General features: G+C 59.4%; 1 protein-coding gene across 2 annotated transcripts; it reads right to left on the bottom strand.

Annotated features, from left to right (window-relative positions):
• Positions 1-5,260: 5,260 nt before the first annotated feature.
• NR4A1 (nuclear receptor subfamily 4 group A member 1) lies at positions 5,261-10,534 on the bottom strand. Of its 2 annotated transcripts, none has more exons than XM_038752708.1 (7): positions 9,506-10,534; positions 8,518-9,350; positions 7,820-7,949; positions 7,582-7,730; positions 7,252-7,454; positions 5,768-5,946; positions 5,261-5,682 (listed from the first exon to the last, which is right to left on the bottom strand). In XM_038752708.1, exons 1-7 carry the CDS (start codon positions 9,525-9,527, stop codon positions 5,423-5,425), a joined length of 1,776 nt encoding a protein of 591 aa, XP_038608636.1. In that variant the 5' UTR covers positions 9,528-10,534; the 3' UTR covers positions 5,261-5,422. The 2 variants fall into 2 exon arrangements, with proteins under 2 accessions (XP_038608636.1, XP_038608637.1); XM_038752709.1 differs by having other exon boundaries at positions 5,261-5,679.
• Between the last annotated feature and the right edge of the window lie 1,343 nt (positions 10,535-11,877).

Here is an 11,877-nt window from a genome sequence, read left to right as displayed (position 1 = left end):
GGGGGGAGACAGACATTAATACAAATAGATAAAACAATAAATTACAGATAGATACATCGGTGCTGTGGGGAGTCATTCATTCAGTCGTATTTATTGAGCGCTTACTGTGTGCAGGGCACTGTACTAAGCGCTTGGGAAATACAAGTTGGAAGCATATAGAGACGGTCCCTACCCAACAACGAGCTCACGGTCTATGGGGGAGACAGACATTACTACAAACAGATAAAACAATAAATTACAGATAGATACATAAGTGCTGTGCGGAGTCATTCATTCAATCGTATTTATTGAGCGCTTACTGTGTGCAGGGCACTGTACTAAGCGTTTGGGAAATACAAGTTGGAAGCATATAGAGATGGTCCCTACCCAACAACGAGCTCATAGTCTAGGGGGAGCCAGACATTAATACAAATAGATAAAACGATAAATTACAGATAGATACATAGGTGCTGCACGGAGTCATTCATTCAGTCGTATTTATTGAGCGCTTACTGTGTGCAGGGCACTGTGCTAAGCACGTGGGAGAGTACGAAACAATGATAGAATGGACACCTCCCCTGCCCACCCATGCCCAGGATGCTGGGGCCTGGAGTTTCACAGAACCTATGTACAACACAACACTTAGAAACATATCTCTAATCTATTTTTATTTCTATTAATATCTGTCTCCCCCTCTTGACTGTAAGCTCGTAAGCAGGGAATGTGTCTACCAACTCTGTTTGTTTTTTTGTGTGGTGTCCTCTCCTAAGGGCCCAGTACAGTGCTCTGCATACGGCAGGCGCTCAATAAATCCGTTTGATCGATCGATTGGGATGCCCCAACTGTCCAGCTCTCTGTCCCACGGGGCCTGGCTGGGCACGATGTCCCGCCAACCTCGCCCGTGTCCCTGGGGGAGCCCGTCTGCCCTCCCGCAACCAGCCGGCCGGGCACCGGGCTCCCTGCCCTGGGCCGGGCCCAGCTGCTCTCCGCTCAGCCCCCGCGGCTCGCGGCTGGCAGACGGCACCCGCCTGGGCAGTGCCAGGGTGACCTTGTGCAGCCCGGCTGTGCCCCCGTCTGTCTCCCCGCCGTCCTGGTGGGTGGGGGAGCGGGTGCCCGGACGCGGGGCACAGTCAGACTCCATTTTCTGGGTCCCACTGGGGCCGGGGGGGTCTGGGGAAGGGGGCTGGGCCTCTGGACAGGGTCCAGGATGCCTACGTGCCACCGGGTGACAACCGTGGGCCCGCAGGTCAGAGCCCGGAACAGCCGGACCCGGGGGCTGCTACTTGCTCCCCCGTTGCCTGGAGACCAGGGGACCCTGGGGTCACGTCCCACCAGAAACTCCCGCCCGCCCGGCTGCACCCTGGAAGCCCCCACTCCCGGATTAATTCATTCATGCATTCATTCCTTCAATCAGATTTGCTTGTATTCCCCCCCCACCGCTCCGCAGAGCTTAGTCCAGTGCCTGGCACGTAGTAAGCGCTTAGCAAATACCATCATCATCATTATTATTATTGTTGTGCAGAGCACTGTGCTAAGAGAAACAGCGTGCCTTCGTGGAAAGAGCCCAGGCTTGGGAGTCTTCTAGACCGTGAGCCCACTGTTGGGTAGGGACTGTCTCTATATGTTGCCAACTTGTACTTCCCAAGCGCTTAGTAATAATAATAATAATAATGGCATTTGTTAAGCGCTTACTATGTGCAGAGCACCGTTCTAAGCGCTGGAGAGGTTACAAGACGATCAGGTTGTCCCACGGGGGCGCTCACAGTCTTCATCCCCATTTTACAGATGAGGGAATTGAGGCCCAGAGAAGTGAAGTGACTTGCCCAAAGTCACACAGCTAACTGGCGGAGTCGGGATTTGAACCTCTGTCTCCAAAGCCCGTGCTCTTTCCCACTGAGCCACGCTGCTTCTTACAGTGCTCTGCACACAGTAAGTGCTCAATAACTACGATTGATTGAGTCAGAGGATGTGGCTTCTAATTCCACTTGTCTGCTGGGTGACCTGGGGCAAGCCACTTAACTTCTCTGTGCCTCAGTTACCTCATCTATAAAATAGGGATTAATAATGATAATAATAAAAATGATGGTATTTGTTAAGCGCTTACTCGGTGCCAAGCACCGTTCTAAGCGCTGGGAGAGATACAGGGTAATCGGGCTGTCCCAGATGGAGCTCACAGTCTTAATCCCCATTTTACAGATGAGGGAACTGAGGCCCAGAGCAGTGAAGCGACTTGCCCAAAGTCACACGGCTGACAAGTGGCGGAGCCGGGATTAGAACCTACGACCTCGGACTCCCAAACCCGTGCCCTTTCCATAAGTCACGCTGCTTAAGACTGTGAGCCCTACATGGGATAACCTGATGACCTTGTATCTACCCCAGTGCTTAAAACGGTGCATAGCATACAGAAAGCGCTTAATACCGTCATCATTATTATTATTATTACGCTCTTGGGAGAGGGCAATACTACACTAACCAGACACGTTGCCTGTCCACAAGGAGCTTACGCTCTAGAGTCTAAATGCGATTGATTGATTGATTGATTGGGGGGGGTGCTGGTTTTTTGGGGGGACAGGTATTGGGAAAGGGGGTGTCTGGCCATGAGGGGTTCCCCTCCAGGCCCCTTGGGGGAGGCTGGGGTGGAAATCCGGCCCCCTTCCCCTTAGGCGACCCCTGCCCAACCTCATTCTCCAGGCCACCGGGCCTGTGGGCGCTCGGGCCCGAAGCGAGCGGAGCCAAAGGCCTCGGCGAGGGTGCCCTCCGGGGGCGGGGGGCCGGGGACCCCGAGGGGAGTGGGGACGGGACATTCAGGGTGGAAAAAATCTGCTCGGGACTCCGATCTGGACGCACGTCAGGGCCCTTTGACTATTGTGCCGCTTCGGAAACTCCAGATCGATGGGAGACAGACGGGCTTTGTCCCGCCGGGCCGGCCCCCTCCCCGCCAGGCTCAATGGTCCCTTGTTCCTCCCACCCCCCCACCCCCAACCCCCGGGGGGCAGGGGGCGGCCCAGGGACACGGTGGATGCCCCCCCCAGCCGCTCCAATCCTCCACTGGAAAAAGGAGTCAAGGCCCCTGAATTGGGGTGGGGTTAGATGGGGTGGGGACGACTCCAGAGAGCCTTGGGATCCCCCCAGCCTGAAAAATAATAACAATAATTAATAGCAATTGTAGTATTTGTGAAGCGCTGATGTTCCCAGAACCGTACTAAGCGCTGGGGTGGAGACAAGCAAATCCAGCTGGACACAAGTTCTGTCCCACATAGGGCTCCCAGTCTTCATCCCCATTTCACAGACGAGGAGACTGAGGCACGGAGAAGTGAAGTGACTTGCCCAAGGTCCCACAGCAGGCATTCATTCAATCGTATTTATTGAGCGCTTACTGTGTGCAGAGCACTGTACTAAGCGCTTGGGAAGTACAAGTTGGAAACGTATAGAGACGTTCCCTACCCAACAACGGGCTCACGTGTGGAGGGGCTGGGATTAGAACCCATGACCTCCTCTTGTCCAGCCTCCACGTGGGGTGGGGCCTCCCCTGGGGCTGTGGGGACTCCTCGATGTCTATCCCTGAAAGTAGGGGGAGGGGAGTGACTTCCTTAAATCTAGCCTCAATCCCTCCCACACTGTCCAGAGTCCATTTCCTCCCGCTCCATGGGAACAGAGAATAGGGAGCCCCCATTTCCTACTAAGGAGGCAGATGTGACGGAGTCCCAAAGACAGAGAGAAGCTGGCCAAATTGACTTTTTTATGGTAGTTGTTAAGCTCTTATTATGTGTCAAACTGTCCTAAGTGCTGAGGTGACCTTCACAGCTTGGGGGAAAAGGATGGTGAGGGAGGAGGTATGACCTAATGAAAAGCGCATGGACCTGGGACTCTGAGGACCTGGGTTCTAATCCCTGCTCTGCCATGTGTCTGCTGTGTGGCCTCAGGCAACTCACTTCACTGGGCCTCAGTTTCATCATCTGCAAAATGAGGATTCGATGCCTAATAATAATTGGGGCATTTGTTAAGCGCTTACTATGCGCCAGGCACTGGACTAAGCGCTGGGGTGGAGATAAGCAAATCAGATTGGACACAGTCCCCGTCCCACGTGGGGCTCACAGTCTCAATCCCCATTCTACAGATGAAGTAACTGAGGCACAGAGAGGTGAAGTGACTTGCCCAAGGTCACCCAGCAGACCAGGGGGAGGAGCCAGGATTAGAACTCACGACCTTCTGACTGTTCTCCCTCCTATTTAGACGGTGAGTTCTCTATGGGAGTTATATGATCTTGTATCTACTTCTGCGCTCTCTGGGCCTCGGTTACCTCATCTGTAAAATGGGGATTAAGAGGGTGAGGGTGGGACAGGGACTGTGTCCAACCTGATTAGCTTGTGCCTAACCCCGTGCTTGATACACAGTAAGCACTTAACAAATGCCATCATTATTACTATTTATTAACATGAAGCTACCCCAGCACTTTGTACAGTGCCGGCACATGGTAAGCTCTTAAATACCATAACGACAACAACAACAACAACAACAACAGCAGCAGCAAAAAAATGGCAGGGGGTAGGCCTCTCAAGACACGGGCAAATCAAGTCTTTTGGACCCCCGATCTCTGACCGAAGCCGCCCAGCTGGCCACAGTCACGGGGCTCCCCGGGAGAAAATGGCAAGGTCACACCCGCATGGCCGGACAGAAGTGGGGCCGCCCGGCTCGCAGCAGTGAAATGGAGGAAGCCCAGGGAGACTGGATTAATGCAATGACAGACATAAGCACATGACAGTAAGCGGCAGAACATACCCAGAGTTGGTTTCTGGGGCTTATTGGACAGGGATGGGTCAGAAGAGGGATCTGCCCAGGCTTCAAACTCTGCCCCCTCACTCCTGTACCCCGCTGGAGATCTCCAAGCACCCTCAACCTCCTTCCCCGGCCCTCTTTCTCGGCCTGAGCCGCCCAAAGCCCCAGGCCCCGGCGGACCGCCCCCACCGCGGGCAAGGAAAGCGGTCGCACTCCGTCTCCAGGGAGATTTTTTATTCAATATATTAAATATATTAATCAGAAAAGTCACATCTGTAAATTCAGAAAAATACACAAATAGAAATGTCAATTTCTCACCCTCCCTCCCCGCTTCTTCCTTGGGTTAGGCAGCTTATATACATCAGGGGGTGGGGTACTTGGGCCCCCATTTATGTGCTCCCCCCGCCCTCCCCCCATTTATTTACAGCAGCTTTGGCTATTTACAACTGGTGGGTTCTAGAGGGGTTCTTTTTTGGTTTTTGGGGTGGGGTTCTTTTGTTTTTTGTTTTTTTTTTACAAAAAGAAGGAAAAGAAAAAAAAAGAGGAAAGGCTACAACCATCCCGGGGCCGCCAAGGAATCGGGGGAGAGGGACGGAGGGGAGAGAGGGGGCGGGACCGTGAGCCTGAAGGCACGTGGTGGCGGTGACTACGACGACGACGACGGGGGTCAGAAGGGCAGCGTGTCCATGAAGATCTTGTCCACGATGGGCGGGGGCGGCACGAGGTCCTCCAGCTTGAGGTAGAAGATGCGCTGTAGGCCTTGGGTGCAGAGGGTCCGCAGCTCGGGCAGCTTCCCGAGCAGGCGCGACAGGCAGCCCGGCCGCTGGGCCTCGCCCGTCGTGGCCGCCACGTGCTCCTTCAGGCAGCCCGCGATGCGGCTCTGCAGCTCCTCCACCCGCCGCGGCTCCCGCAGCCCGTGCCGATCTGCTGGACCGCAGCGGAGGGGGTGGGTCAGGCCTCCTGGCCCGGCCTCCCCCCGCGACCCGGCTCCCGGCCCGCCTCCCCTCCTCACCGGTGATGATGACCAGGGCGGAGAGGCAGGCGAAGGCCGGCACGTCCACGCCCAGGCGGTGCAGCCCGGCCGAGAAGGCCAGGATGGCGTCGATCCAGTCCCCGAAGCCGCGGATGCACTGCAGCCGGTGCAGGACCAGCCCCGTGCAGAAAATCAGCTTCCCCTCGCCCGGCTTGGACCTGGTGGCGGGGAGACGGGAGCCGTCAGTCAATCCTATTGACTGAGCCCCGTGTGTACTGAGCGCTTGGGAGAGGACAATTGAAAAATAAACAGACATTCACTGCCCACAATGAGTTTACAGTCTAGAGGGATGGGGAAAAAAACCCACGCCCAGCCACCGTCCCCCAGGTCTGTCTCTTTCACACACATACACACACAGTCTGTCGTATTTATTGAGTGCTTACTGTGTGCAGAGCACTGTAAGTAAGTGCTTGGGAGAGGATGAAAGAACAATGAACAGATGCATTCTCTGCCCGCAAAAAGCTTACAGTCTAGAGGGATGGGGGAAAAGAAGCCCGTGCCCCCTTGCCCCCCATACACAGTGCCAGTCAATTGCATTTATTAACAATAATGATAATGATGGTATTTGCTAAGCGCTTACTATGTGCAAAGCACTGTTCTAATGGCTGGGGCATATATGAGGTAATCAAGTTGTCCCACGTGGGGCTCACAGTCTTCATCCCCATTTTACAGATGAGGGAACTGAGGCACAGAGAAGCGAAGTGACTTGCCCAAAGTCACACAGCTGACAGTGGCGGAGCCGGGACTTGAACCCATGACCTCTGACTCCCAAGCCCGGGCTCTTTCCACTGAGCCATGCTGCTTCTTACTTTGCCCAGAGTACTGTACTAAGTGCTTGGGAACAGTCTAGAGGGATGGGGGAAAAGAAGCCCGTGCACCCCTTCCCCCCCAACACAGTGCCAGCAATCATATTTATTAATAGTAATATGGTATTTGTTAAGCGCTTACTGTGTGCAAAGCACTTCTCTAAGCGCAGGGGCATATACGAGGTAATCAGGTTGTCCCACGTGGGGCTCGCGGTCTTAATCCCCATTTTACAGATGAGGTGACTGAGGCACAGAGAAGTTAAGTGACTTGCCCAAAGCCACAGAGCTGACAAGTGGCGGAGCTGGGATTTGAACCCATGACCTCTGACTCCCAAGCCCGGGCTCTTTCCACTGAGCCACGCTGCTTCTTACTTTGTGCAGAGCACCGTACTAAGCGCTTGGGAGAGTACAACAATAAACAGACACATTCCCTGCTCACCCCCCACACACCCACACCCCTCTCTGCTGGGCCCGCCATTTGGGAGTGACCCAGAACCACGTAGACACACGGAGGGTCTGGGACATCCCTGGCCTGTCTTCCTAGAATGGGGTCTGCGGGATAGGGATCAGGCATCAGAGCGGGCCTCTCCCTCCCTCTCCGGACTCCAGGGTCCCCAGCCCGGGGTCCACCGGGCAAAGGGCGGCAGAGCTGGGCACCTGTAGGCCAGACGCAGGATGAAGAGCTCTAAGAAGGCAGACTCGAGAAGCAGGTCTTGGTCGGGCGCGGGCAGGTCGGCGAAGCCCTGGATGCGCTGGGCCCAGGAGCGGATCACGTCCAGCGAGCCGCTCAGCAGGTCGTAGAAGAGCCGCACGTCGCCCGGGTCCTCCTTCCCCGGCTGCCCCGGTCCGGACGCTTGGAACTGTGTGGAAATGGTGGGGACGGGCCCAGTCAGCCCCCACCCCCGACCCGGGCTGCATCACCGGTCGCCGGCCCGGGCAGCCGCCCCCACAGCTGCTGTAGGGGCCGCGGGGCCCAGGACCACCCACCTTGGAGTAGTCCAGCCTGGTGGCACTGGGCACGGAGTCGACGTGGGCGCGGACCAGGGCCGTGATGAGGCTGACGGGGGCGTCGGGCGTCGCCTTGGGCTTGGAGGGGAGCCGGCCCCGGCGGCCCTTCAGACTGTCCGTGCGGACCACTGCGGGAGGGGGACGGAGAGGGACAGGGTCGGCGGGGGCCGAGGGCCCGCCCTCTCCCCTCCCGGCCTGCCCCGTCTGGGCTCCGTACCCTCCTTGACCATGCCCACGGCCAGGCACTTCTGGAAGCGGCAGAACTGGCAGCGGTTGCGTCGGCGTTTGTCCACGGGGCAGTCCTTGTTGGCCAGGCAGATGTACTTGGCGTTTTTCTGCACCGTGCGCTGGGTCGGGGGGGCAAGGAGGGGAGGGGGCGTCAGAGCCCAGAGGTGGGGGCGGGGGGCGGGTGCCAACCAAAGCCCCATCTTGCCTAATATTTTCAATGGCTCGGGGTGGGGGAATTGGGGGTGGAGGGAAGACGCTGGTTTCTGATTTCATCAGGTGGCTCGGGCCCAAGGACGCGGGTGGCGGGAGGGCTCCCGGGCCAGCACCTGCGCCCTTCAATCTTCCCCTCCGCCCGGCCGCCCCCTGCCCCGGGGCGAGGACGTGAGGGTCCGGTCACCGCGTGGGCCCGGCCTGCCGGGGGACACACTGTGCGCTTCTCTCCGCGGCGCCCCTCCCCCCAGGATCCCGGCTCCTTCGCTTCACTTCTCTGGGCCTCAGTTCCCTCATCTGTAAAATGGGGATGGAGACTCTGAGCCCCACGGGGGACAGGGACTGGCCTGGATCCACCTCAGCGCTTAGTCCAGTGCCCGGCACATAGTAAGCGCTTAAGAAACGCCATCATTATTATCATTCTCCAGCTCCCCACCAGGACCCCAGGTCTGCAGCCCGGGGGGCCACCACGGGTACCTTGAAGAAGCCTTTGCAGCCCTCGCAGGTGCGGACGCCATAGTGCTGGCAGGAGGCGTTGTCTCCGCACACGGCGCATCGCCCCTCCGCTCCGCCACCGCAGCCCCCTCCTCCTCCTCGTCCCTTGGCCGGGAGCAGCGCCCCGTCCAGCAGCGGGGCCGGCGGCGGGGAACCGGGCCCCAGGGGCAACGCGGGGAAGCCGCCCGGGGCCGGTCCGTACCCCTCGCCCTCCACGTGCCGCAGGCCGCCCGCCGCCAGCTTCAGGGGGCCGGGACTCGGGGGGCCGCCGAAGGGGAAGAAGGTGGGCGGGGGCGGCGGCGGGCCCCCGGCCTTGGGCAGGGGCTCGGTCCAGGCCCTCAGCCCGTCGAAAGTCTGGCCGGAGGGGTAAGACCCCAGGGTGCTGTCCCAGGCCGAGAGCTGGGGGCCGGGGAAGACGGGGGTGGAGGGCGACGGGGCCGAGCAGGGGCTGCCGTAGTAGTCGGAGCCGCTCGACGACAGGGCCTCGTCCGAGGGCGCCCCGAACGGGCCGGGGTAGCACCCGAACACCTGGAAGTCCTCGAACTTGAAAGAGGTGGCGGCCGGGGAGGAGGACGAAGACGAGGACGAGGAGGACGAGGAGGACGAGGAGGGCTGAGGCGGGGCCGGCAGCTGGTAGAGGAAGGTGTCGAACTCGCCGCTGTAGCTCTCCATGAAGGTGCTGAAGCTGGGCAGGACGGTGGGAGCGCCGGGGGCGTCGGGCCCGGCCAGCTCCATGGTCTTGCTCAGCTCGGGGCTCAAGCACTCGCAGGGGCCGGGGGCTGCCATGCCATGCTGCGTCTGGATACAGGGCATCTCTGGGTGGGCGACGGGGTGAAAGGGAGGGCAGGTCAGCGGGTGGGCCGGGGGCTCCGGGACCAGCCAGAGACGTCCCCTCTCATCGTGCTGACCCCCCCAGAGCCCCTGCCCTGCCTCCCCCCAGACCCCATCGCTCCCCCCACCCGGCGCTCACCCTGGAGCCCTCCCCCACGCATCCGGCTTCCTCCCAGCCCACAGGGGAGCGGGAGGGGGGTCCTCCCGGCCTCAGGACCGGACCCAGGTGTCCCGGCTCCCGGCTCCAGAGGCCCATGGAGACTCTGCAGGGCGAGAGAGAGAAAGAGAGAGGCTCCGAGCAGCGGACAGGCCTGGCGGCTGGCTTACTAGGGGACGGGGGATCTCCGCCGGTCACCGCTCCCCTCCTCCCAAAGGAAGACCCCCTTCCACCCACCCTGAACCACCACGGCCTCCCATCACCCTCTTGGGGGGCAGCGAGGGAAGACTGAGCCCCCCAACCCACACTTGCTTGGGTGGGCCGGGAATCTGTTGTATGGTCCTCTCCCAAGTGGTTGGGCCAAGTGCTCTGCACGCACGCAGTTGGTGCTCAATAACTACCATCGATTGATTGACTGACTGATTGATTGGGCCCGTGGAGGCCTTCGGAAGCCGCTGGCCAGACCCTCCCTCCCCCGGCTGGCTCCTCGGCGGGCGGTTGGGCGAGCCGACCCAGTCATGGGACTGGGATACCTTTAAAGGTCGCGTGCTGCGGGGGGTGGCGGGCTGGCCGGCCCGTGGGGGAGAAGAGCAAAGAGCTGGACGCAGCAGAGCCCCGGGAGGAATCTCTGAGCCTCCCCGAGAGGACTGGCCCCGAACGTTATTTATAAATGATATTTCAGAGCTCAGCTGGGCCCCGGGGCGAGGGCTGGGGGCGACGGCTGGGAGCTGGCCAGCTGGGGGGAGAGGGGAGGAGGCCAACCCCAAACCCCCAGCCCGAGCTCGGGCATGAGGGCCCGGGAGGGGGTGGGGGCGTCGGACACAACAGGCCCCGATGGTCATTCGAGGAGGGGCGGCTCCCCAGAAAGGGGACAGCCCCAAGGGTGAATGGAAAGTTGGAGACACACCCTTCCGCCCGGGCGTCATCGGGGGTCGCGAACGACCCCTTCCACTCCCTCTTCATTCATTCATTCAATCGTATTTATTGAGCGCTTACTGTGTGCAGGGCACTGGACTAAGCGCGTGGGAAGTACAAGTTGGCAACATATAGAGACGGTGCCTACCCAACAGTGGGCTCACAGTCTAGAAGGGGGAGACAGACAACAAAACAGTTGTCTTCTTCTCAAGGGGGGCCGGGGGCATCAGTAGGCACAGGGGTTGGGGTTCAGGACAACCGGGGGCGCCGGGGGGAGTCAAGCCGTGGGCAGGGGGACCCTCCTAGCCCTCCCCATGCCCGCCTGCCCCAACCATCATCCCTGCCCAAGGCTGCACATCAACTGGATGCGGCGCTGCTCGGGAGGGGCGGAGAGTGCTCCCCTACTCATTCATTCATTCATTCAATCGTATTTATTGAGCGCTTACTGTGTGCAGAGCACTGTACTAAGCGCTTGGGAAGGACAAGCCGGCGACATATAGAGACGGCCCCAAGCCAACAACGGGCTCACAGTCTAGAAGGGGAGGACAGACAACAAAACAAAACATATGCACAGGTGTCAAGTCGTCAGAATAGACTTAAAGGTAAATGCACATCATTAACAAAATAAACTGAAGAGTAAATATGTGAGCCCGGGGGAGCCGCCGCCGCCACGGCTGCACCCAGCAACCAGCACCGGGTGACCCTTCCCCGGGCCGCCCGGAGTTGGCACCTCCCCGCCGGTCAGTCAATCGGATTTACTCGGCGCTTATTGTGGGCAAGATCACTGTGCTAAGCGCTGGTGAAAGGGCGGTACAATTAAAAAAAAAAAAAGCAGACGTAAGCCAGTCCCCCGATTTCCAACTGGTGGGTGTCCCGGGCGCTCGTGCTGGCACGTAGTAAGCGCTTAACAAATACCACGACTATGAATTATTGTTTCCCGGGATCCAAGCGCTCAGTACAGTGCTCTGCACACAGTAAGCGCTCAATAGCTCCCTTTGCTCGCCGGCCCCCGATGCCGGCCGAGCCTCGCTTTTTGGGCTCTGCCCCTTCTCCCACCAGGCCGGGGGACGGCCGAGGGGATGGGGAGGCGGGGGTCCGCACCTGCTACGCCCACCTGTCCACACCTGCGGGGGTCCGGCGCCCACAGCCTCCAGGGGCCGGCCGGGGGGCAGAACCGAGGGGCATCCAAACCAAATCCGGCTCCCGCCAGTCGGGGGTGGGGGCGGGGGGCACGCCCCTCTGGGAAGGGGCAGGAAAACCGGGAGCCCCTAACGCCCACCTGCTCCTTCCCTCTCTCCGCCCAGCAGCTCCTTTCCGTACCCCGAGGGCCCAAGCGGGGGGCAGGCCCAGGACTGGCACCGGCGTCGTTCATTCATTCGTATTTATTGAGCGCTTACTGTGCGCAGAGCACTGGACTAAGCGCTTGGGAAGTACAAGTT

This window comes from Tachyglossus aculeatus, chromosome 10 (assembly GCF_015852505.1).
Source record: "Tachyglossus aculeatus isolate mTacAcu1 chromosome 10, mTacAcu1.pri, whole genome shotgun sequence".
NCBI classification, from domain to species: Eukaryota; Metazoa; Chordata; class Mammalia; order Monotremata; family Tachyglossidae; genus Tachyglossus; species Tachyglossus aculeatus.
Note: the sequence above shows the minus strand (reverse complement) of the source record. Positions and strands in the feature narration are given on the sequence as shown.

Bases quoted from the DNA above. Each gene is read 5' to 3' on its own strand.
- NR4A1 (XM_038752708.1), bottom strand. From the start codon at position 9,527: ATGCGTGGGGGAGGGCTCCAGG. The intron at 9,351-9,505 runs GTGAGCGCCGGG...TCGCCCACCCAG, and splicing joins GCGTGGGGGAGGGCTCCAGG to AGATGCCCTGTATCCAGACG. The intron at 7,950-8,517 runs GTACCCGTGGTG...CCCCCGACCCAG, and splicing joins GCTGCAAAGGCTTCTTCAAG to CGCACGGTGCAGAAAAACGC.